Source organism: Rhineura floridana, chromosome 4, assembly GCF_030035675.1.
Source record: "Rhineura floridana isolate rRhiFlo1 chromosome 4, rRhiFlo1.hap2, whole genome shotgun sequence".
Lineage (NCBI taxonomy): Eukaryota > Metazoa > Chordata > Lepidosauria > Squamata > Rhineuridae > Rhineura > Rhineura floridana.
Window position 1 is genome coordinate 114544409 of NC_084483.1, and position 25147 is coordinate 114569555.

The 25147-nt window shown below is 41.1% G+C and overlaps 1 protein-coding gene across 3 annotated transcripts in view; it reads left to right on the forward strand.

Moving 5' to 3' along the window:
- Positions 1-25147, forward strand: part of SASH1 (SAM and SH3 domain containing 1) — a 259309-nt gene that overhangs the window by 57444 nt on the left and 176718 nt on the right. For all 3 annotated transcript variants that reach the window (XM_061624068.1, XM_061624067.1, XM_061624070.1), the window contains exon 2: positions 12885-13013. In XM_061624068.1, coding sequence (XP_061480052.1) covers positions 12885-13013 — 129 coding nt within the window. The remainder of the gene's footprint in view (positions 1-12884; positions 13014-25147) is intronic.

The window sequence follows — 25147 nt, forward strand, 5'->3', positions numbered from 1 at the left end:
CAAATTTGTGCAACTGTACCCGAAATTGGGAGAAAAATTAAATTGCCTCAATTGATGGGGCAAACCATTAAACACAACCTGAATAATGGGAATTCTTATTCCCAAAATTAGCAGAAATGTCATTATCAGTTTTATCCAGATGCTGATAAACTTTTATTCTTGGTAAACATCCAATCCCCTAAAAAACTGTAGTAGTTTGGAGGGATCATAAACTTGCCAAACCTTCCACCAGACCACAATCTAACTAAAAACTTGACATTTTCACGTGATTGTCTTCATTGGGTTTTTAAAAATATATTTTTGTTTATTATTTGAAATAGCCGTGTTATTTTTATAGGAGAGTTGAACATTAGGGATTCAATATAATGCCTCCGTCTTGTTTTTAAGTACCTTTATGTTATGCTAGTCTCCCTGCAGAATGTATGGAGCTATAATAGGGATTTATCTAAGGCACTGACAAATGTGCTCCTCAGCTGTTTCCATTTCCAATCAGGTGGGTGGGGGATGTCCATAATGGGTTCAAGGAACCCATTGCACATCTCCCCCTGCTGCTCAGCAGTTTCCGCCACGGGTTAGCTGAACAGCACAGAAGAAGGGAGTCAAATCAGTTGGGGGGGGTGACTTTTAGGCCATATGGTTGACCGAGAGTTGCCTGTCCATCTATGGTCCTAGCAAATTCACCATGTTTGCTCAAATCTCTTCCTTAAAATTAGTTTCTAGTGATGCTGTTATCACATCAAGCTATATTTAGCTTATGTTACTAATGAGAGCACCTCTTAACTTACCTGTCTGCAACTATCCTGGCATTCTTGGTACATTCTTTCTAACAGTTTTGACCTGGGGTGGAGTACTTCATTGTCAATGTAGTGCAACCTGAGTTCATTAAGGTGCTGCTGCAGTGCTTGTAGACACTTAAATAGTAGGTTCTTTACAATGCTGCCGTTTCACTTGCACAACAGACTTCCATTTGCACAATGGAGCTTCCCCCTCCTCTCCTCTTTTGTACAGCCCCCTGCACACCCTCAAATCTGCTCCAGAAGGTTGGGGAACTCCCAAGAACAAATTTCGGGAGTGCATAAGGAGAGGAGAGGTAGAAGAAGCATTATACAATTCAGAGCCACAATCGGTATTGCAATAAAAGCGACCCTTTTGTGATGTTGAAGGACAGATTGTTACTCTGAAACTAGTAAAATCAGAAAGTGCTTTCGAGTCGTACAGCAAAAAATCCTGCCAGTCTGCGCTATCTGTAATTGTAATTGAATTTTTATTTTATATAGCTTTTTTGTCATATTGAAATAGAAGTTTCTCTGAAGTTTTATACATAGAATAAGTATTAAATAGGACTCTGGCAGCAATTCTGTGGCTTCTTTCAAAAACTGGCCCGGTAGCAGCAATAATCACATGATACAGCCCTGAAGCAAGCTGGGCAAAAATATGCTCCTGCAGCTGAGCTGAGGGCTCATGTGCCAGCTGTGACTCCTGGTCTGAGACAGCCTGGCCATAACTGCTCATGCCTGGTAATCTCCACACTGGACTACTGCAATGCATTGTACATGGGGCTGCCTTTAAAGGCTTCTCAAACTTCCGTTAGTATAGCACACAATTGTTATGTTACTGACTGACACCAGTTCTTAAATAGGTACATGTTGTCAGACACAGTTCCAAATGCTGATCATTACCTATAGAGCCCTAAACTAGAGGTCACCAACCTTTTGGGACACATTTGGAAACATTTGAAAAATTGTTGTGGGCATCACCACAAAATGGCTAGTCACAAAACAGGTGGGGTGAGGACCCAACTAGTCACAAGTAACTTGTACAAGAGACTGGACTGCATGAGCCCCAGCCAGCATGGCCAATGGTCAGTGATGATCAGAACTGTAATCCAGCAGTGTCTGGAGGGCCACAGGTTCTCTGTCATTCTTTATGAAAAACAAGATATTGGTATACAATGTTTTGCAGTAAGGTGTTTTTATGTCTGGAAGTATGCCTATATCCTCTCTCTCTCTGTCTTTGTTGTATGTAATACATTGGTACAGAAAAACACACACACAATTAAGGAGGCTGATTAATTTCTCTGAGATGAATGGGGTACATGTACACCCACTAAAACTAATTTAATGTGTTTTGTCTTACTGTGCTTATTGTAGCTGATTATTAAAAAAAATCTGTTTTGTTTTTATGATGCTTTACATAATACTACAATAGTGATTTATTCTAATTGTGCTTCCATAACTATTTATGTAAATGAGGCATCTGTGTGTTCCTAGTATAATTAGAATGAACTAAAACAAATGTGAAACTCTGCAGCTATAGTGATCTACATATATTTTCTAAACTTCAGATTAAGCTGACAGACAATATTCCTTTTTAAGGATGTTCTCTGAAGTTTAACCCTTGTGTTTTTTTCCTTATGCTTGGAGTCATAGCGCTGGAGATGGAAAAGGGAACAACACAAGTGATGCATGCATTTTCATGCTGTGCAGTTTAATCCCCAAGCAGTTTAAGGCAACCTTTCAAGATTGTTGAGGAAAGTGCCAAATGCAACTATCACAGACTTTCACTAAAGCATTGCTGACAATTATGTGAGAATATCAAGAGCAACCCATACATTTAGGCAATACATTGGCATGTAGAAAACACTAACTGTACCAGGAAAGGGAAATAAAGAAGGAATAACCAATGGAGAGTAAAGATGCTAGTGAAGGTTGCTGAGTTCAGAGTTGGATATGAATTTCCAGGGCACGTAAAACTTGCCTCAGAGAGGTGATCTATACAAGCCCCAATATTTTTCTTTGACTGGTATATTAAGTGGAACCAGAGGGGGAAAATTCCAGCATTGTTCCCTAATTCCCAGAATATCCTTAACCCGCTTTCCTCTGAAGACTTACTGGTTTATGGTGGGTGGCACATGGTGAGAGAGAAAGGAGGAGGGCTGCCCCTTTCTCCCCTCCCTTTCTAGTGCCCCAGCGTGCTGTGTAGCTATCACTGTGTCTGCTGCTACTGGCCAGGAAGTCTTCAGTGGCAGGATATATGGCCCTCACTGTTCTTCAGGTATGAATGAAGTTTAATTTGTTGAATTATCTCACCCTTTTTTGAGAAATCCCTGAGAACGCTAGACTCAAAGGTTTGTCTATAGTTACAGTTCTCTTTCAGCTGTGGTCTGTCTCCGTGTTCTGATTCTTCATGATTGAACTCCTTTGATAATGACAGTGAGCTCCAGAGCATTACTTTGATGCTGCATTAGGTATTTCAGTTTTAGATTCTACCTGAAAAACAAACTTGTCCATGCTACAAGTTTAGGGAAAGGCAGAGAGAAAACAAATACTTTAGGGTGTGTTTGTTAACTCCTCCTTCAGAGTTCCTCTTTCTAATCTTGTTCCTGAACTTTAGATTTTCCTTCCTGACAATCAAGGGAAAACTTTTTGACTGGCTGAATAAAGGACTATTTAAGCAATTGGAAGCTAATGTGGAAACCACTTGGGATTGTTTTTATTGGTTGCCGGGTTGATTAGTTTTTGTCCAAAAACTCTGAAAAGGCCTTAGGCTGAGCTGCACATATTGAGAAAATAAGAAATTAGTCCTGAGTTACAACCTAGGTGGCCAGTCAACCAGCTAACTGTAGTGTACACAGCAATATTTCTAGGACTGTTTCATCCTTTGCCATCAAATACTCAAGAAAAAGAAGAAAAAATAGCCACTATGATTGTGAGTATAGTGAGTGCTTTAAAAGAGTAAAGGGTAACTCAAGGAAGCTTCCCCCCCCCCCGATCACTCTATGTTATTTCACCATTCTGCCCTTTACTGCAGGCAAAGAAACATGCTACTTTATTCCTGGCTGGGTAGGGAACACAACTGAAACTGAAACAAAGAGCAAAGGAGAGGTAGAGTCTAACTCTAGCCTATAATACAAAGTTCTATTATGTAACTCTTCAAGGGTCATGGTACTATACAGGCTGTTTATTTCGGGATCACAAGTAATTATAGGGTGATGGTGATAATGAAAAATCCAGCCTCAGCCAGGGGAAGTCTTGAGTGAGCAGACTTTTGGGGGCTCTTCCAGATGAGACTTTTGTTGTACACTCGCCCTACTTTACTCACTGAATTTTTCAGACAGTCCTCCTCTTAAATTGCTCCTGTTCTTTAAACAAGCTATCATTCTTTAAATGGAGGTTGTCATTGTCTGTCATGTCACAAATTAAAAAGACAATTTCCCCAAACCCAGGGGGGCAGTGCCCCCATCCCACCCCCCGCTACAGGGATGGTTGGGTGGTTCACCATTGTATTTCCCAAGTGCCCAAGTTCAGCAGTGCCATATAGAAAATGTTTATGACTTTGGAGAGATCTTTGCAAGTTATTTTCAGAGAGATGAAACCAGTTGAATAACTTTGCTGAAGTAGCTTATATAAGTTGCAACCAGGTGTTCTCAATCCAGCCCTAAAAAAAATATCCCTAGTTTATTTACTGTGTGTTAGATCTTACTATTCCTGTTTCTATGTCGTATGGTGTCCAAACCAAATATATGTTAGTGAAATGAAAGATGATATTCCACATATTTTTTTGTGGCTGGCTTTCCTATTCATACTGAAATCCTAAAGATAAACTGCTTATGTTTGCACTGGCTTTCCACACAAGTAACTCTTATGTTTCGTGTTTGCTCAAATGTGTCTTTCTATTTATTTATTTATCTATGTATAGCCAGGGCTTAGCATGTGAAGCTTTTTACAAGAGGAACACACTTTGCATATTTTCCAATTGCTCTTTTATGGGAAAAGTGTGCCTTTTTTCAGTACAGGATTTTATTTTATTATCCTTACCTTAGGACTCAGTTTAGCATTATGATTCCTTAGCAGAGGCAAATTTATTTACTTTAAAAATTAATAAACCACCCTTCATCCAAAAATGGATTCAGAACAAAGGAACTTAAAATCTACACATAACAAAATAAAATATAAGCAACAATGGAGTAAAATTAAGAGAAAAAAACTTTTCAGCTAGGAAAAATACCATAATCTAAAATGCCTGGACAAATAAAGGTTTTAACTTGGTGCCCGAAATAATAGTTGGCACCAGGCATACCTCCCTCACGAGGGCATTCCATAGTTGGGGCACCAAGATCCTCTTTTGTACATAATTAATGTCCTTCTACTAAAGATGGCACATTGAGAATTGCCTCCTCTGACAATCTTAATGCACAGGTGGGTTAATACAGGAGGAGGTGCTTCTTCACATATTTGGGTTCTAAGCCATTCAGGGTTTTAAAAGAAAGCATCAGCATCTTGAATTGGGTTCAGTAATGAATAGAGAGTCAATGCAATTACTTCAGAACTGAAGTGGGATTGCTTCACCTAGTCAAACCAGCCAAATTCGATACTAGCTGAAGCTTATGTTTTCAAAGGCAGCCATACATATAATGTATTACAGTAATCCATTTCATATGGATTCATATTCATATAATAATAATAATAATAATAATAATAATAATAATCCAGTGTATAGGTTATTGGAGCATGGATAACTGTGCCAGGCTATTCCTATTCAGGAAAGACTGTAGCTGATGGACCAACTGAAGCTAGTAAAAAGGTGTTGAAGGCCACCTGCTGGACCATGACGTACTCACAAGCTATGCTTCTTCTTCAGGGGGTTGTGTTCTCATCCAGAATAGGTAATACACCAACTTCCTGGACCCATACTCAAACTGCAACCATCTTGTTAGGATTCAGTATCTGGCCCTCATTCAGCCCTTTACCAAATCCAGACAGTGGCTCAGCACATCTACAGCCTCACTTGACAATGAGAAAAAGAGCTGTGTATACTGATGACATCTTAATACAGATCCCTGGATGACCTCACCCAGTTACTTCATATGGATGTTTGAAACCATGAGGAAAAGATGGAATCTTGTACAACTGCACAGCCCAAATGACATGGGGTTGAGCAGAAATCTCTCAATTTCTGAAACTGTTGAGAGATCAAAGAGGCTTAACAGGTGTGCACTCCCTGTCTCTCTCCTGACAAAGTCACTCGGATTTCATGGCAACCATGAAGTCCTAAGCTAGCTTGCCTAAAGTGACCCCAATGCATCCTGGTGTTTTTCACCATACCTGATCCCAGTTCAGTATTGGGACTGATGAGCAGCATGTTGGCCAGTATAACAGCAGAATGCCTGATCTGTTTGTTTGGGCCCAATGCACCAGATGGAAACATTCAACCCAAATGCATGAACAAACTAATCTGGTGGATTTTTTTACAGGTGACAGCAACACATCTTCTCTGGCTTTCTAGCTTATGCTGGTGATGCGTTATACACTGAGGTAAACCAAACTGGGATATATCTATCTCTCACTTCTCCCACCCAGGTCTCAGTGAAACACACCAGGCTGACCTTATCCATGATTAAATAATGGCTAACAGATTTTTTGTTGTTATGGTCCAACGTGGCATTCTAAAGCAGTACCACAAGACCAGAGGGCAAGTTGACAGGGCAACCCAAAATCCTCTAGTTGAGAAAAGACCAGAAGAAGGGAGATGACTAGCCACTCTTCCCCTTAACTGGCTTATCCAATTCCCAGCATCATAACTCCCTCTGCCCATTACTACTGACATAGATGCTCCCTGACCCCTGCTTGATGACCTTGTCACCCAGGCACATTTTTGCAATGCCATTGGTTGATTAAGTGCTATCCACATAAAATGTAAGCAGATCTTACAACACTGTTAACCATAAAGTGCAAACTATAAGAGCATTCAAAACTAAACTAATAATGTGCGAAGAAGTAAAGTGCTGGATTAGCAGAGCTTGCTTTAGGACAGGGATGGGGAACTTTTGGCCCTCCAGATGTTGTTGGACTTGAACTTCCATTAGCTCCAACCAGCATGGCCAGTGGTCAGGGACAATGGGGTATTGTAGTTTAACAGCGTCTGGAAGGCCTCAGATTCCCCACCCCTCCTGTAGGAAAATAACTTGTAGGCTATTTGCTGTTCTAAGGATGTTTTGATGTATAACATGGTTGTATAGTGGTAAGATGAGAAGTGGCTGTCAGCTGCCAGGTTCTTAGAAAGGTGAGGGAGCTGAACTTTGGTTGATAGGGTCCAGGCATTACCATTCATATCCTCTAAATTGGACACAGAGCATCCACATTTATATTTGGAAGCATCCACAGGGGCATCAAGGGCCTAGTCTAGAGGTACTCCTTTTTGAACTGTGTAACACTTCTCAAAGGAAGATAAGATGCTTTGCATGCAAATAGTCCCATGTTTAGTCATTGGCACCCCCAGGCAGGGCTGGGAAAGACCCCTGTGTGAAGCCCTGGAGAGCTGTGGCCGGTCAGTGTATGCAGTACTAGCTTTAGCCCCAATATATTTTGCTGACGATCCACTGGCAAATCCATATGGATGGAGGGCTAACATTTTCTTCTTTGCTCACATTGGTCCAATGAAGCAACAGCAATACACAGCAAGCTCAAATGACATGTAAGAAGCTCTCATAATTGGTGTTTGCTGCACTCTAGCCTTGGATCTTTTTTTTTAAAGAAACGATCTTATAACAAGCCTCATCAGCATCCATCGTGCCAACAGGCAGGCTGCTCTCATCATGCTAATTGTTTGATCACATCTAGTTTAGCACCATTGATAGCGTAGGCTGCTGTGGCTGCAGAGATCAGATAAAACATAGAAGTGCCCCCACTATATGTTAGAGTCCCACATTTGTCCATTTGTAGATTTGCCCATATGTTCATGTAAACTGTAGTGGATTCAAAGGGGAACTGATTATTGATTATTGTCTATAGTACAGAGCTCTTCCACAAATGTAATCAAAATAGGTTGTTTTTTTTAAAAAAAATGAGTCAAAGACTCTGGATAGAGTGTATTTCATTTACTTACTGCAAGGTATCTGACAAAACATTGTTCCCTATTATCTTTAACATCAAGAACAAATGATGTTGCCAGTAGATCCATCAGGCTGGTGTGTAGTGACCAATACATCTAGTTCAGTAAGTGTCAGATCATTATACCTTGTCTTTGTTATTCACTCCATTAACATCACTCATAATGGTTGCTTTCAGTATTCACATGGTCGCAGACTAATTCTCAGGAATTCAATGGCAATTTATCATTTATACTGTGTGTTATGATGTCGCCAAAAAATCTTAAGCATGTACATTTATAACAAGGGAGTATTCCAGTGCAAAAGACAATCTTAGAAGGAAGTGCTGAACACCTGCTGTCCTGAATCACGTTTAAGTTCATGATTTTTATTAGGTGTTTGTTTCCTCCCTCTTCTTATATTTTTCTTTCTTTCTCATAACTATTTCCTTTATTGAACCTTACATTCCGCTGAGCATGCTGTGAAACAATAAGCAGGAGCTGATAACACTTTTTAAAAGTTTCATCGATGTTTTAAGTTAGTTGATTCAAGAGTCAGATCAGTTATGCAATGTCTTCTGGAAGAAATCCCTGCCAATGAAGCAACTGTAATTTAGCCTTCGCCAGCCTGGTGGCCTCCAGATGTTTTGGTCTATCACTCCATCTCAGTGCCCGCTATCATGGCTGCTGTAATCCAAAACATCTGGAGGGCACCAGGTCAGCAAAGGCTGAACTATACTCTGAATTTGCAAGGCAGTAATGCTGATGCTGGCAAGAACGTTCATACTGAGAAGTATACATATCTCTTGGACCTGGAGCTAGATATTGTTGGGGCTATTGTTTTATTTTTATACAAATGCTGTAGGTAATTTTCTAGACCAGACTTAATAGATAGGTTTTAAATAGACTTTTAAAAAAAATGTATTAGCTTCTTTATAACTGAATTGATTATTTTCAGTGTCTTGGGAGTTTTGGAAGGTTAAAAAGAATCAGATTGGCCCATACAGAGTATTGTATGTAGGAAACTGGTTTTCTTTGTCCATAACAAACTCATGAAATTCTTGGCATATAGAACTAAGTTGTGAATAAATGTATATACTTGAAAACGCTGTAAACCAGGTGTCATTAATGATGCTGACTATGAGGCAGGGAAGCAACTCATAGGATCCAGTTTAAAGGGCACTGCATTCCATCTATCTATCTAGCTGTAGTGTTTCCATTTCTGGGGGAATTTTGAAATGGAGCTTCTGAACAGAGCCGGCACCAGAAGGCAGCCAGGTCGGGCCCTGGCGAAGGGCCCCTGTGGACCAGAGAGGCCCCTGTGGACCAGAGAGGCCCCTGAGAGGCCCCTCCTTAGGGTGGGAGGGTAGTACTCCTGTTCCCTGATCTGTGGGAGCATCGGGTCCTGACCCTGGAGCTCCCAGGTGCGCCCCCCAATACAGACAGTGTTGGCTTCAATAAGTCTGCACGCCCACCACATCTACCTTTCCCGTTTCTGAGAAAGCCCTGTGTGCACATGCCTGCCATCAATTAAGATGGCAGCAGGGGCTTTCCAAAAAGCTGCTGCCCCTGTTGCCATCTTGGTTGATGACTAATACGTGTGCTATGTGTGCATGTCTTTCGTGTCACACAACACAAGATGAGGTAGGTGGGACGCAGGTGGCCAACGTGGGCCTGGGGAGGCTGGTGCTCAAGGGCCCAGTCATGCCTGGTGCCACCCCAGCTTCTGAATGAAGCATTCAGAAGACTGAGACTTGACCACTTGCAGTCACGGCAATGGATGGGCAGCAGATCAGCAATTAGGCAAAGTGAAGGGCACAGAGGCCAGGACCTGGGGCAGTGCATGGTGATTTCCAATAGTAAAGCTAAGGGGCGAACAGCATGTTATGATAATGCCATGGTTTGCTATTGAGTGTGCAAGATTTTTCTTTCATGAATAGCCAGCAACCCCCCTACCCAATCCAGATTGGAACTCTGACACAGATGGTAGGGGGATTTAACCCTTTACCCCCAGCTGTATTCCTAACCTGGATTGGTGCCCCCATGCTTGCTGTTTGCAGATGTGGAAACTCGTATCACTCCAGTGGGAGCTTTTTCACATGTAAAGAGCAGGTGCAGAACTGACTTGGTCCGCAGTGGGTGGTAAACAATTAAAAAACCCCTAACCTTATGCCAGAGTTCTGATTGGAGTGCCTGCACTGACTGTAAAAGAAAAACCTTGCATTCATGAGTAAACGGTGTGGTTAACATAACATGTGGTTTGATCCTAAGGCTAACTAGGAGGCCTTAACCCCATGGTGTCCAACACAGTTGCCACTTGCCATATATGGCGAAATGGCTATTGACCTGTGACAAATTAATGTTTTACTTCTACCACCTGTTCTTCCTGTGGGTGTTGCTCTTTCCAAGTCTGCACAGATCATTCCCTCACTTTCAGAACAAGCAAGCCTTGTTGTGATAGCAGCCATTTTACTTACTTTGTGCGTGTCAGCAAGGCCAGATTATCCACGATGCAATTGAAGACATTGCACTGGGGCTGTGCTTGCAAGAAGGCCCAGACTCTGAATTTACTCTTTAAAAAATGTAAGTAAATGGGCTTTATATTAAGGAAATTGGGAAGCACAACATGCTGCAGACAGATGAGCTAGCCTTGCTTTTCCCACCTTTTCAGTGTTTTAGCCAATGAGTGAAGTCAGAGCTGTGATTGACTGGTCAGTTGTTTCAACAGCTGGATACAGACAAGCCTGGGTCCAAAAAAAATCTATTTTCCCCTTCCCTTTAGTTTGTTTCCTAGTCTATAGGTTGCCCAGGCTCAACAGCAGCAGTCAGTCAGGTCAGAGAACACCATGTACATTTATAATTAATACAGTACAGCCTTATTTATCCTAAATGATTTGTTTATCTCCCCACCACCACAACCAAAAATAAAAAAGCAGTCTAATAAATGAGGAGAAAATTTGGAGGTTTGTGGAATGAGGTCTGTTCACAGGTTAGTAAAAAAAAAAAAAAGACACAAACCAGAAAAAATATTTTAAAAAAAAATGGTGGCAGGGGAAGGAGTCGTCCCTTTGACTATAAGAGCAGCAAGACTGGATGAAAGCAAAGGTCCACCTAGTCTAGCATCCTGCTTCCCTCAATGGCAGCCAGATGCATCAGGAAGCCCACGAGCAGAGTTTGAGGCCAATAACCTTTTTCTGTGGTATTGGTGTTCATACCCATAAGTTTTCATCTTCTCAGAATTCAAAACTTTTCAATTTTGGGTTCAACGTGGCTCTGTGAATCAATTTTTTTCTGTGGTAAAAATGGTGAAATCATCGCAGATACTGGATGAAAATTTGGAGGCGATAAGTGGTAAAGCAATCTGAATGAAATACTCCTGCAAGAAGGTCTAATGTTCTAGGCCTGCCTCCCTGCACATTAGACTTCAGTTAAAAAGGGCATTGAACTGCTTCTAAAGTATGCATTCAGGCAAGGCTGTTGCAGCTATTTTTGCATTTGAGAGTGGCATTGTGGCAAAAAAGGGATGCCCAAAGCTAAGGAAAATAGTTGCTGCTATCTGAGAATGTTAGCAAGGAATAGAGGAAATTCTTAATTTTCAGTTGCTGCTTAGATAGTCTAGAAATATTATCTTTCCCATTATCAGGATCCTTGAAGTCCCAGGTACTTCTTTCCTGCATCAGAAGTTTCCTGGGCTATGACATTCAGCTTTTTTACACTTACACTTGGAGTTAATGTTACTGAAGCTCTAGAAGCTGGAAAGAAACATTTCTGGTAGAAGGGGTAAATCCAGTCTAAGTATGTACTGTACACCTATACCCTATATTTTAAAAAAAATCTCCTACCCAATTTAACAGTCAGTCTTAGTGTTTTATTAGGACTTCATTAGCATTATTTCCTTCAGCCTCATTTTTCTCCCGTGCTTCCCAACAGCATGATTTGTACTGTATTAAAACAGGAGATTTTTGTTGATAAAGTGATGTTTTGTGGCAATCGAAGTACCATTTTCAAATGCCTTTGAGTATATCTTCAGCACATCCCATATGGATGCAATATTGATAGAGCGAGCAGTACAACAATAAAGCACCTTGAAATCTTTTGTGGGTTAATTTGAAATTGGTATATCAAGTTGTATTGACCGTCATCATACAGGTAAAAATATGTTCTGAAGGAAAGTATGTGCTGGCTCCTTTGTTAACTTTCAGTTTGGCACCTACCCTGTGGAATTCCCTCCCCTTAAATATTAGGCAGGTGCCATCTCAGTTATCTTTTTGGTGCCTATTGAAGACTTTCCTCTTTCAACAAGCTTTTTAAATTAAGACCTATCCCAGTCTGTGTCTGTGTTGGAATTGCTTTTAATATTTTTTTAAAAAACATTTTTTTCTAAACAATATGTTTTTAACCCTTTTTATTTAAGATGTTTTTAAAGCTTTTTTTAAAGAATGTTTTTAAAGTTGTTTTATTTTAATGTATTTTAAAGTCTGTTTTTATGATGTTTTAGTGTTTTTACTGCTTTCGTTTGCGGCCCTGGGCTCCTGCTAGGAGGAAGGGCGGGATATAAATTAAATAATAATAAATAAATAAATAAATAAAATTTCTAATTCAATTACTAATCTTATAATATACTGACAGACTATCTCTTTTTGGTGTATAGGAATTGTTTGTATGCTAATATAAACACTAAGAGTTTATTAATTGTTCCTGCTTTTAAACACTTCTTATCAGGTTTATTGAATGGCTTTTAAGGTTGGGCATCATTCACTCGCTCAAATTTGAACATATTTGCCTGTGAGTGCTGTTGAATATAGGGGAAACATTTGTGTCTACAAAAATAGCTCTTTTAAAACAAAATGTTAAACATCTTTAAAGTCCTAAACTACATCGATATATTCACTGTCATTCTTCAAGAGCTTTTTACATCAAGAAGGTAAACTCTTCACATTGTAATTCCAATAGTTTATTTAAATCCATTGAAAATGCTTTAATAATTAAAATCTGTTCCTTCTTTGTCTTTCCTATAGGATGGGTCATTGGGTAACATTGATGACCTGGCTCAGCAATACGCAGATTATTATAATACCTGCTTTACTGATGTGTGTGAAAGGATGGAAGAGCTTCGTAAACGGAGGGTTTCCCAAGATCTTGATGTGGTAAGTGGGTAAAGAATAGTGCCCATTTGCAACCTAATACTCATTTAAGAGCTCAGGAATAAGTAGTTTTTTGTCTAGGAACACATAAGATCAGTTTTGCATTTCATTGCATCCGCAGACATAATTTGTGAATTAGTACCCTTATTACTTAATATCCCATTAAACAATAACTTGTTAGGGATGGAAGACTCATTTTTAACTATGGTTTAATTCACCTTCCTCCAACCTGGAACCCTCCAGATGTTTTACACTGTGGTCCTCTAAGCAATTTTTTCTGGCCCACAAGACGTCACCTATTTTGGTGGTAGCAGCAAAAAGAAAAAAAGAAAAGTAGACACGGCATTGAGGTAGATTAAGAAGTTTAAACTTTTCTGCACAGCTTCTTGATGGAGATGCAAATCAGCCTTCCTTACTCATCAAATCAGTCATCTGATGAGCAGAGAAGGGGTGATTTGCATCCTCATCAGCTGAGGCTCATCAGTTAATGGATCTAATGAACAGCGAGGGGACATTTTGCATTCCTGTCATGGCACTAAGCTGGGTAGAAAAGGATTAAACTTCTCCAGCCAGCTCAACACCCTGATGGGGATGCAAATTATACCCTTTCCACTCATCAGTGGGTTATTTGATGGTGGGGATGATAACCTTCTTCCTCAACAGATTTGCTGGGGTCAACTGAGGAAGCGGGAGCTATGTGCCATATACAGTGCCTTGCAAAAGTACTCAGACCCCTGACCAATGCTCTCATATTGCTGAATTACAAATGGTACATTGCAATTTCGTTCTGTAAGATATTTTATTTTGAAACACTGACACTCAAAATCAATTATTTAAGGTGACATTGGTTTTATGTTGGGAAATGTTTGTAAGAAACATAAAAAACTGAAACATGTTCCTTCCATAAGTATTCAACCCCCACACATTAATATTTGGTAGAGCCATCTTTCGCGGCAATAACAGCTTTAGGTCTTTTGGGGTTGGTATGTACCAGCTTTGCACACAGTGTCGGAGGGATTTTGGCCCATTCTTCTTGGCAGATTCGCTCCAGGTCTTTCTGGTTGGTTGGATGTGACTGGTGGACTGCAATTTTCAGAGAGCCATAGATTCTCAATGGGATTGAGATCAGTGCTTTGACTGGGCCACTGTAGGACATTCACCTTTTTGTTCTTGAGACACTCCAGTGTTATTTTGACCTTGTGCTTGGGATTATTGTCCTGCTGAAAAGTGATTTTCTTCCCAAGCTTCAGTTTTTTATTGGACTGAAGCAAGTTCTCTTGCAATATTTCCCTGTATTTTGCTCCATCCAGTCTTCCTTCAATTTTAACAAGATGCCCAGTCTCTGCTGATGAGAAGCATCCCCACAGCATGATGCTGCCACCACCATACTTCACTGTAGGGATGGTGTGTCTTGAGGCATGGGCAGTGTTAGGTTTGCGCCACACTTAGCTCTTTGAGTTTTGGCCAAAAACCTCTGTCTTGGTCACATAGTGCTTGTTAATATGATTTTAAAAAACACCTTTTCCCACATTGCAGCTGGGTCACTCTCTTGCTTTCTGGCAAACTCCTGACATGCTTTTTGCGTAACGGCTTCTTTCTTGCCACTCTCCCATACAGGCCAGTGTTATGCAGAGCTCTTGTTATGGTTGACTGGTGCACCATTACTCTACTCCCAGTCACTGAACTCTGTAGCTCCTTCAAAGTGATTGTTGGCCTCTCTGTGGCTTCTCTCACAAGTCTCCTTCTTGTTTGAGTGCTGAGTTTTGAGCGTCGCCTTTTCTTGGCAGTGCCTGGGTGGTGTGATGCAGCTTCCACTTTCTGATTATTGATCCAACTGTGCTCTCTGGGAAATCCAAACACTTGGATATTATTTTATACCCTTTCCCTAATCTATTCATTTGTATTACATTATCTCTCACTTCTGTAGAATGCTCTTTGGTCTTCATTTTTCTTCAGATCCACAGCCTGATCAATGATCTTTCAACAGTGTGTTTTTTATCCTGACATTGTGACAGCGACTTTAATGGTTCACAGATGGAGGCCAATGGTACAGTAATTGTGTCCTCGATAGGGCATTTTCTTTCATCTGTGTAAACTGAGAGCTTCCACAGCACAGGGGTTGAATATTACGCAAGCAACATGCTTCAGTTTTTTATGTTTCTCACAAAAAATTCTCAACATGAAACCAAGGTCACTTTCAATGATTGATTTTGAGTTTCAGTGTTTCAAAATAAAATATCACACAGAACGAAATTACAGCGTACCATTTGTAATTCAGTTATATGAGAGCATTGGTCAGAGGTCTGATTACTTTTGCAGGGCACTGTATGTATGTCTGGTACATCTGTGTATTGTACAGGAGCTTAGGTTGACCACACCCACTGCTGGCATGAGGTAAGGTGACTGAGGATGAATGCAGCCCTTGGGCTGAGAAATGTTAGCTACCACTGTTCTGAAGGATGCTAAGTTAAGCAGTTGTTCAGTTCAAATTTGGCTGGTATTGCTTGAGCCATAGCTGAGTGGTAGAGCATATGCTTTGGAGGCAGGATTTCCCAAGTTCAATTCCCAGCATTTTGAGGTAGGGCTGGAAGAGATCCTTGCCTGAAACCCTGGAGAACTGCTACAAGTCAGGTATTCCACTTGGTATAAGGCATCTTCCTATGTTATCTAGCTGTTGTGATTGCTGTGAAGAGCCAGGCCAGAGATGTTAGTGTTGCAGCTCTGCGTATGAAAGTCATAGTGCTTGTTGATATGATTTTTAAAAAAATGCTGCATGGAGTTAAAGCTCTTAGCATGACTTAACTCTTCTAAATTTAATATCCTAATTATTTTGTGTGGCTGTCTAAGAGAATATACCATTGTCGTGAGTCATGAGGCATATGACAGCCCTTTAATTGTTCTGTGAGTAACTGCATTATTTGTCATTATCAGCTTAGACAAATTTACTTTCAGAAATGGGCACAATAAAAATGCTAGATCCATGCAAGCTGTGCTGGCCTTAATCCATTTTCTCTTCCTGGATAAACTAAATCCTTTGTTGCCTCCTCCACAGTAGGGAGGATAGTGCTAACTCTTTGGGAAACACACACAACTGATCTTCTCATAGTAAAAAGACCCTCTACACAGATGAAGAGAGTCTGTGGTTCAGCAGGACACATTCACAACTCCGAATCATAGGGAGGAAAAGAATAGAAGGACTATTTCTAAAACAAGAAACTTTCCACATTGCACAATAATCTAGTCTTGGGGCTCACTTAGTTTGGGCTCATATTTGAGCTTCTGGGGCTTAAAACCCCAACTGAAGCCGAAAAACCCAAGTCAAAACCACTTTACCACCCAATGATGGCACTGGCACCATGGAGGGAGAGGGTCTCTTCTCTCTTTTTAGTGACCTAGTGTGCTAGGATGAAAGGGTCAGTGAGAGATGTCAGTACTTCCCTTGGGTGAACTGCATCTCCCCCCAGGACTTTCATCCTGATGTGCTTGCTATGCAGCATGCTGGAACATCAGACGAGTGGGGGAGGACCAGACCTCACCATTTCCTTCTCCTCACAACCTGCTCCTGCTGCTTACATCACCAGTGGCCAGTAGGTCTTAAAGGGGAAGGCAATAGTGTTTTGAGGAAGAAAGGGTGGGCTTATTTTCCAAAAATCAGATTGGTTCAGAAAATAAGTCAATTTATTTATTCCCTCTGCCCCTGGAAATAACTGCTAATTTCCAAGCCCATATGACATGAGGAGGAGGGAGCTTGCCCATCTCTAATTGTTTGTAATGTTCCAGAGTCCTCCGGGGCACTCTGTCACTTCACACAGGTTTCCATCTGAGTTAGGAAGTTCCATTTGAATTTCTAATTGTCTGCTTTTGGCATGGGCAGCAATACTTCCTTTGCAAGTTGACACAGAGAGTGATGCTGCCCAGTCCAAAAGCATATGAAAGAAATAATAGCTTTTGACTTGACTAATGCTGCTTCCTGCACAAAGCAAGAGCATGCCCTTCGTTTTCTTCTGTAGTTTCACTTCACAAAGGGCACTACCCTAGCTAGTACTAACTTCAAAAAATTACATGCACTTCTTTTGTCCCGGCTGATGTCCCTTCCTTCATGAGTTTTCCTGTCATCTTGGAATGTTCTGTTCAGTCCTTGTAATATTTGTGGGAAACCCAGGGAACTTTTTTTGGGGGCAAGTTATCTCTTTTTCTCCACTTGCATGTGACTCTTGGCACATGTGTTCTAGGTTTCACTAATCTGACCGGTGGCTTTTTATGACTAAATCAGATGGAAACCTGTGTGAAGTGACAGTGTGCCCCAGCAGACTCTGGAACATAATAAATAAATAGAGATGGGCAAGCCTACTCTTCTGCCTGGTGAGGTTTAAACTATTCAGTCCTTGTGAATCCAAATTCTGTCAGTGTCTTGGTCATAGAAGCAATGGCCTGCTTCTGATACGGCTCTGTATCTTTACTGCCATGGCCGCTGCGAGTCTGCACAGGGTTGCATCCAACTAAGTCTTACTCAGAGTAGACCCACTGAAACAATTGACCTGTTAGTCAAGTCCATTAATTTCAGTGGGTCTACTCTGGGTTGCACTAATGTTGAATACAACCCATATGCTCAGTTTTTATTTACTCCATGATGTCTACCTTCCGCATACCATGAAGTATATCCAAAGCACTTCCAGTCTGATACTACCACTAAGCTGTTTTATAAAGCTATTTTATACTTTATTTAAAACATTGAGCCCTTTTGTTAATGTTAGGTTTGTTAATCCATCCTAATTGTCACATAAAGACTGTGCAACAATTGCCCTAGGAAAGTGTTTTAAGCTCCTATGTTAAATAAGTTAAAACTGAAATATACCCCATAGAGCATTGAAGACCCTCATAACATGCAGAGTTCAGGACCACTTTCGTGACAGGGTGGACCTGCGATACTGTTTTATCCTCCAAACTGCAGGACGCTGACTAATCCAGATAACAACTGACAGCAATGAAATCTTTTGCCAGCTACTCAGGAATTTTGGAAGGCAGCTTCTGGCAGTTTCTTTGCTAGTTAATGAAGCATAGTTTATGGGTAGAGAACTCCCTTCCGTTTAGACAGATGGGCCTAATTTGGCGCTTGTCATTATGCAGCTGATGAAGGTGGATTGGAAAAGGTTTTGTGAGTTGGATTCGTTCATGTCAAAGGTGCAGAACTAAAAGGTGTGTTAAATAGACATAAACAAGTGCAAGTCAGAGCTGCAAATGATTTGATAGCCTTGCAAGTGGAAAGCAGGAAAAGTGGTTTGGGGAAAAATGATAACACCTGGCATATTTCCATATCCACAGTAGTATGCGTTAAATAATTAAATATGTTTCACCTGTTTGTGGCGGTTTGTGACTGTCACTTCACTTGGTGCAAAATTCTAAACTGGTATCTGCACCCTTTCCTTAGTGCTGAACCTCAGGATTCCTGAACCTGGTTGTCTGTGTTCAGCCAGTCTACATGGTCTTATGATTTGTCTAGCCCCAGTGGATAAAACATCTTCATTCCCTCTTCTATTCCCACAATTCTAAGGGACAGCTTTCCCAGCCTTCTTGAATCCATCAGTGAATTTGCCTTAGCAGGGCTTTTGTTCCTTTGAAATTGCATAACAGACAGCAAGTTGCTCTATCACCATATTGCAGGGATGGGGAACTTGCAGCCCTCCAGATGTTGCTGGACTACAGTTCTCATCACCACAGCCAGCACGGCCAGTGTTCAAGGATTAGGGGAGTTGGAGTTCACAGCATCTGGATGGCCACAGGTTCTGCACTCTTGCCACACTAAGTAAGACTTCACCTGTTAACTATCCAGCAGTATATTAAAAGTAAAGCATCTGTCTAGAACAGGTTCCTTGCCTCAGACATTCCTTAGGAGAAGAACCCTACGCCAGAGGAGGGAAAGAGCTGTAGCTCAGTGGCGTAGAGCACCTGCTTTGCATACAGAAAGTCCCAGGTTCAATCTCCGGCATCTCCAGGTAGGGCTGGGAGAGACTGCTGCCTGGAGAGCCACTGCCAGTCAGTACGGATAGTACTGAGCTAGGTTGATCAATGGTCTGGCTCAATATAAGGAAGCTTCCTATGTTCCTCACCCTTTTGGGCTGGGAGTATTTTAATTGAGGCAACACTCACTCTCCCCATGTTGGGAGCTGTAGTAGAACTCTGAGTGTTCTGCTTCATGTAGCCGGGCTGGGATCATGCAAGGCAAAAGAACTCTCCTGACACCACTGATATTTGGCCCCTTGGTCACAGAATTGTGCCAGAATCCACCAACATAATTGATGCTGGTGTGTTGCTGAAATTGTGCTTGTCTCAAGGAATTTAGAATAAACCCTAAACTTTTTAACTGTCTTAAATTGGCTTGATTATATGCACACAGATGTAGAGCGAGATGTACCCCCGTTAATTGAGCCAAGGGAGTTCAGTGGCAAGTGTGGACTTAAAGAATACAACTCAAATACGCATTTGTGATTCATTTGCTCAATATAATCTTACGTCCAAATTAAAGATAAAAGTATCAAAAACAGCATCATTAGGGCCAGGTATTCAAGGTTTAAGGGACCCATGACAGAATACTCTCAGTGGGCATCCTCCCTCCCCAATGTCCTTTTTTCTGCTGTCAACTTGGATTTCTCCCCTCTCTCCCATGCCAGAGGACGTGCTATTCTGGAGCATTATAGGAGGAAAGATGGCAATGAAAAATATGAAAAACAGCATTATTAGGGGCCAGGGCTGGCTCCAGGACTAAGGGTGTCCATGGCAATATCACCTCTCTGGGCCTCCTCTGATGTCATTCCTCCCTCAACATCATCTTGGGATTCCCCACCCTCTATGCCTCAGAGGACGTATCATTGTGTGTAAATTGGAGGAGGGGGTTGAATGGCAGACACCATTTTTCTTACAATGCTCTGGAATTACTGAACTTCATCAGGTATCCAATAATGCCTTATTGGGCCTGTTGGGTATAAAGGCTCCTATGTTTGTGTGTGTTTGGAAGAGAAAGCGAGCGAGTTCTTATTTATTTAGAATCCAAACTGCACACCTAAACATTAAATGTTCACCTTGAGAAACCATATAGCATTAGGCCTAGCTGTTTTATGGCAGATTTCTCCAGTATGACTTAAATTGCCCATTGCAGTTTATACCAAGAGAATTTTATTTATGGCCTAAGGAGATAGATATGAGTTTTGCAGACATATTTTTGGCTACAATCCTATCTATGCTTACCTAGGCGTAAATACCTTTTAACTACTTGCTATATTTGTATATGATCACACTGTTAATTTAACTTCAGTGAATTTGAAGATTTTATTAGTTTATAACAAAAATAACTGCTTTTAATAGCTGGAATCTTGCTTGAATAATATGCTGGTCTGTGGAACAATGTAGTGTTTATGAACACCTGGGAGACCTCTACATGTTCAAACATTTGGCATGTTCATGTGCTGCCTTTGCTGTTTTTGCTGAGAACCATTACAGTCACAAATAGTTAGTTGTTCAGCCTGTAAATGGGATCTCTCAGTGATGGAGTTCAGCTGGATATCTGTTTAAAATAATGTTTTGGCCAGAAAATTGACGCTGTGAAGATGACATCTTGTTAGTGACCTTATCTGTTTCGTTTCTAACTCTGGAACTGCATCTATGCACTTTACTGACAAAAAAGATTTTTTATTGCTATCAGCAAAGCACTGAAGACCAAATATAGCTGTGAAAGAGCAAGTTGTGTTGCCCTGTCTCATCCATCACTGCCAGTGGTCAGCTAACATCTGATTTCACAGTGTTTTATAGTGGTTACAGATAATACAAGGCAGAAGCTCTACGGCATGGAGGCTACTGTGCAACTGTGTTTGTGGCAACTGCAATTCAACACAAATCATATACTCTATAGGAGGTGAGATTTGGGTATAACTTTGGTTATGACATTTATGGGCCCAATCCTATAACTGTTAGCAAATGGTTATTTAGTGTAGGTCATAAATAGTTGATAGATGAGGACATCAAACATCGTATTAGGCTGGTGTAACTTGTCATTGAGACTGCTGGAAATGATAAGTAGTCCTTTTTTGTTTTTTATATTTTTGGTTAGAAAGTTCTCCAGTCAATGAAGCAATTCTGAAAAGACAGTGTTTATTATAACAAGTCTTGAGAACAAGTCTTATGAGGAAAGGTTGAAGGAACTTGGCATGTTCAGTCTGGTGAAGAGAAGGCTGAGGGGTGACATGATTGCACTCTTTAAGTACCTGAAGGGCTGTCACATAGAGGAGGGTACAGATTTGTTCTCTGCTGCCCCAGAGGGTAGGACTAGGTCTAATGGTTTTAAGTTGCAGGAGTGTAGATTCAGATTGGACATTAGAAGGAACTTATTGACAGTAAGGGCAGTTCGGCAATGGAACCGACTGCCTAGGGAGGTGGTGGGATCCCCTTCGCTGGATGTCTTCAAGCAGAGGCTGGACAGCTATCTGCGGGAGATGCTGTAGCTGTGGATTTCCTGCTGTGAGCAGGGGGTTGGACTCGATGGCCTACAAGGCCCCTTCCAACTCTATGATTCTATAAAATTAGGCAAATGTTTGTCCCACTTTTAAATCCTTCTTCTTGTTTTTTTGTATTTTTCCTTCTCTCCCTTGTCCCCAGCAACATGGCGAGAAGAAACCAATCACATTTTGCAGTTTACAAACCCAGCTGGCAGCCAATCTCACTGCAGAGTAAAATATATAAATGTACACAGACACACACATGCACACACAGAGAGAGAGAAATCCTCACAAAGAGTATATGCTGCAATTTGAAAGCAAAAAAGATTGATTAGTACACTTTAGTCATGGCATCCTGAGGTGGACTCCTCTTTATGCTGCTACCAAATGTATTTGTTCACAAATAGACTAGAAATCTGTTATGCCACCATCTTTCAAGGAAATTTGTGTTGAAACAAGGTAATATCTCTAAGATGGATTTGTGCATTTGTCACCTAAGGCTGCAAATCTTTTACACATTTACCCAAGTGTAAACCGTACTGAATTCAGTGGAATTTACTTCTGAGAACTTAATTGCTCTGGAAATGGTTTAGTGCTGTGCTGACGGGAGCTATAGTCCAGAACATCTGGTGGGCACCTGGTAGGCAAAAGCTGGTTAAGTCAACATATCTGCATTGACAGTAGCTTACAGCTGTGGCTTATGCATCTAAGTTGTCAGCCCCACACGTTGCTTAGTCTTGTGTGCATTTTTAGGCTTTTGATGAAATGCCAATCTGTTTACCTTTGAAGAAAAACAAGGTTTGATGGAAGTCTATGAGGATTATCTGTAATTCTAGTGCAGTTATAGTCTTGAGGCCATGAAAAAAGCATATGGATAGTAATCAACTACAGGTTCTACAGTGGATTGAATACCCACTATGAAATATTTCTGAACATCTGGATGATACATGTTTTGGATTACGGCTTTTAAAAGCAAACGTGTTGCTCTCCAACACACACCAATATGCAGAAAGATTTTATCTGCTCTACATACCCTTTACGGTTTAAGTTATATTGCCATGCAATTTACTGTGGTTTGGTCTGTTTATGTTTTGTCATTTTTCAGTATTATGGCAAGATCTTAATTGCTGCAAAATAGCCTGAAGGACAATGAGTTTTGTAATGATTTTTATATATATATAATATATTTTTATACCCTCCCATCATATAGCAAAGACACCAAGGACTTGTTGCTTAAAATTGAGTCTTTAAACAAGCAGTATCAATTCCACAACAATACTATACTAGCTACTTTAGATGTCACATCTCTTTACACCAATATACCACATAATGATGGGATTCAGGCTTTAAATGAGTTCCTTAACACCAGAGACATGAACAGTCCTCCAACAGAGGTTCTCACAACTTTAGCTATACTAGTCCTGACTTGTAACAACTTTACATTCAATGGAGAACACTACCTGCAACTACAAGGCACAGCTGTGGGGACTCGCATGGCTCCATCATATGTGAATCTCTTCATGGGTAAACTGGAACAGGAGATCCTCAAAAAGGCCATCAACAAACTACTTATATGGTGGCAATACATTGACGACATCTTTATGGTCTGGACAAATGGTAAAGAGAGTTTGGAACAATTTAAAAATTACATCAACTCTCTCCATCCATCTATTAAGTTTACATTTAATAGTACAAATGACAATCTGCACATCCCTTTTCTGGATGTCCTCCTCACCATTGAAAACAACAAAATAGCCACTGATCTCTACAGCAAACCCACTGATGCCCACACCTATTTACACTGGAAATCCTGCCATCCTAGGCATATAAAGAAGAACATTGTGTATAGCTTAGCTCTGAGAATCAAACTTATTTGCAACACTGAAGATAAATACCAGAAAAGGATCAGTGAACTTAATGAACACCTTCTTCTAAGAAGATATTCTCCACATATTATCGATTGCAACATCCACCGAGCCTCCATTCTGTCCAGAGAAAACCTCCTCCATCATACTGAGGTGTCAAAGAGCAGAGAGCAACGGATTCCATTTGTGGTAGATTTCCATCCAGCATCTCCTAACTATCACCGAGCAATCAGGGAGAGCTACCCATTACTGGCAAACTCTGAACATCTTACTAGAGCCATCAGCAGGCCTCCTGTTGTAGCATTTTGCCAACCTCCTAATTTGCGCAGACTGTTGGTGAGAGCTGTGCTTAAGCCACCTATCACCAATCCTGGGTCTCATCCTTGTCACTCCAAATGCTGTATCACCTGTGTGTATCTCAGGGAGACAGCCACTTTTACAAGCACTAGGACAGGCAGGACATATTACATCAAACAGAACATCACCTGCAGGTCCTGCAATATAGTTTACATCATTGAGTGCAAAAGACCAGGATGTCATATCCAATACGTAGGAAAGACCGCAACTGACCTACGCACGCGCTTCAGGAACCACAAGTTGGCAATCTTGACAAAAAAAGTGGAGCAACCAGTTGCAAAGCATTTTAACATCGAGGGTCACAGCCTGTTGGATTTTTTCATTACAGGGATAGAGATGCCAGCAGATCCAGCAGCATTGACTAAAAGGGAGAACTTTTGGATTTACTCTCTGGACACATTGGCACCACTTGGCCTGAACCTGGAGGACAGTACCACCACTACTTAGCATTCCATCCTCAAAGCTCTATAACTGCCACCTTGGTAACAGCATTTGGATGTTAGCAGCTGATGAAGGCGGAAGCTGAAATGTTTTGTTAATACAATAAAAACCTCTGTTTGGTTAATCACAATTACATTCATGAGTGGGGTTGACTTAACCCAGCTGTGCCCACTCAGGTACTTCATGAAGCATCAGTGCAGACAAGAGCACAGGAAGGCATGTCACCCAGCAGCCTCCTTGGCTGAGATGCTCTCAGGAGTGGAGTTGAAAAAACCCAGAATTGTAGTTCTGGGGAATTTCAGCAACCCCACTGAAGCTTCCTGGAATGGACCAGCTCAGGACTTCAGGGTCTGTCTCAGTATGTCGTTGCCCTAATAAGTAGGGTACCCTCAATTTATTCTTTGTCTCAGGATAGAAAGAATGGTCTGCAGGTGTTGTTGCAATAACCCCATTGTCATGGTTTGGTCTGGCGGTGATCATTCTCCTGCGCAGCTGTGGGACCCATTCAGAAGGTCTGTCCCCAGAAACAGATCTTTTCCAGTGGACAGAGCGGACAGTCTTTTTGGACCTCTAGTCTTGCACTGGAATGGCAGGATGCATTGGGGTAGTGACACAATTGCTTTTGAATGCCCCCTTCAGTGCACCCTTCTGGACAGATTACCTTTATTGGAAGAGGCAGCAGGAGAGTATGACTCTGCTCTTTCTCCTTGATCTCTTTATGGCTTTTGATACCATTGATCATGGTATACTACTGGACCAGTTCTGTGGGTTGGGAATAGGAGGCACTATGTTATAATGGTTCCAGTCCTACTTACCAGTCTGGTTTCAGAGAATGGCATTCGGTGACTGTATGTCAGCCCCCTGGCAATTATGCTGTGGGGTGCTACAGGGTCCATCTTGTTCAACAATGTTGTTCAACATTATGCAGCCATTATCATGGCTGTATTCTGGTCAGTATAGATTTTTCACATTCCACCATGTTAAACTG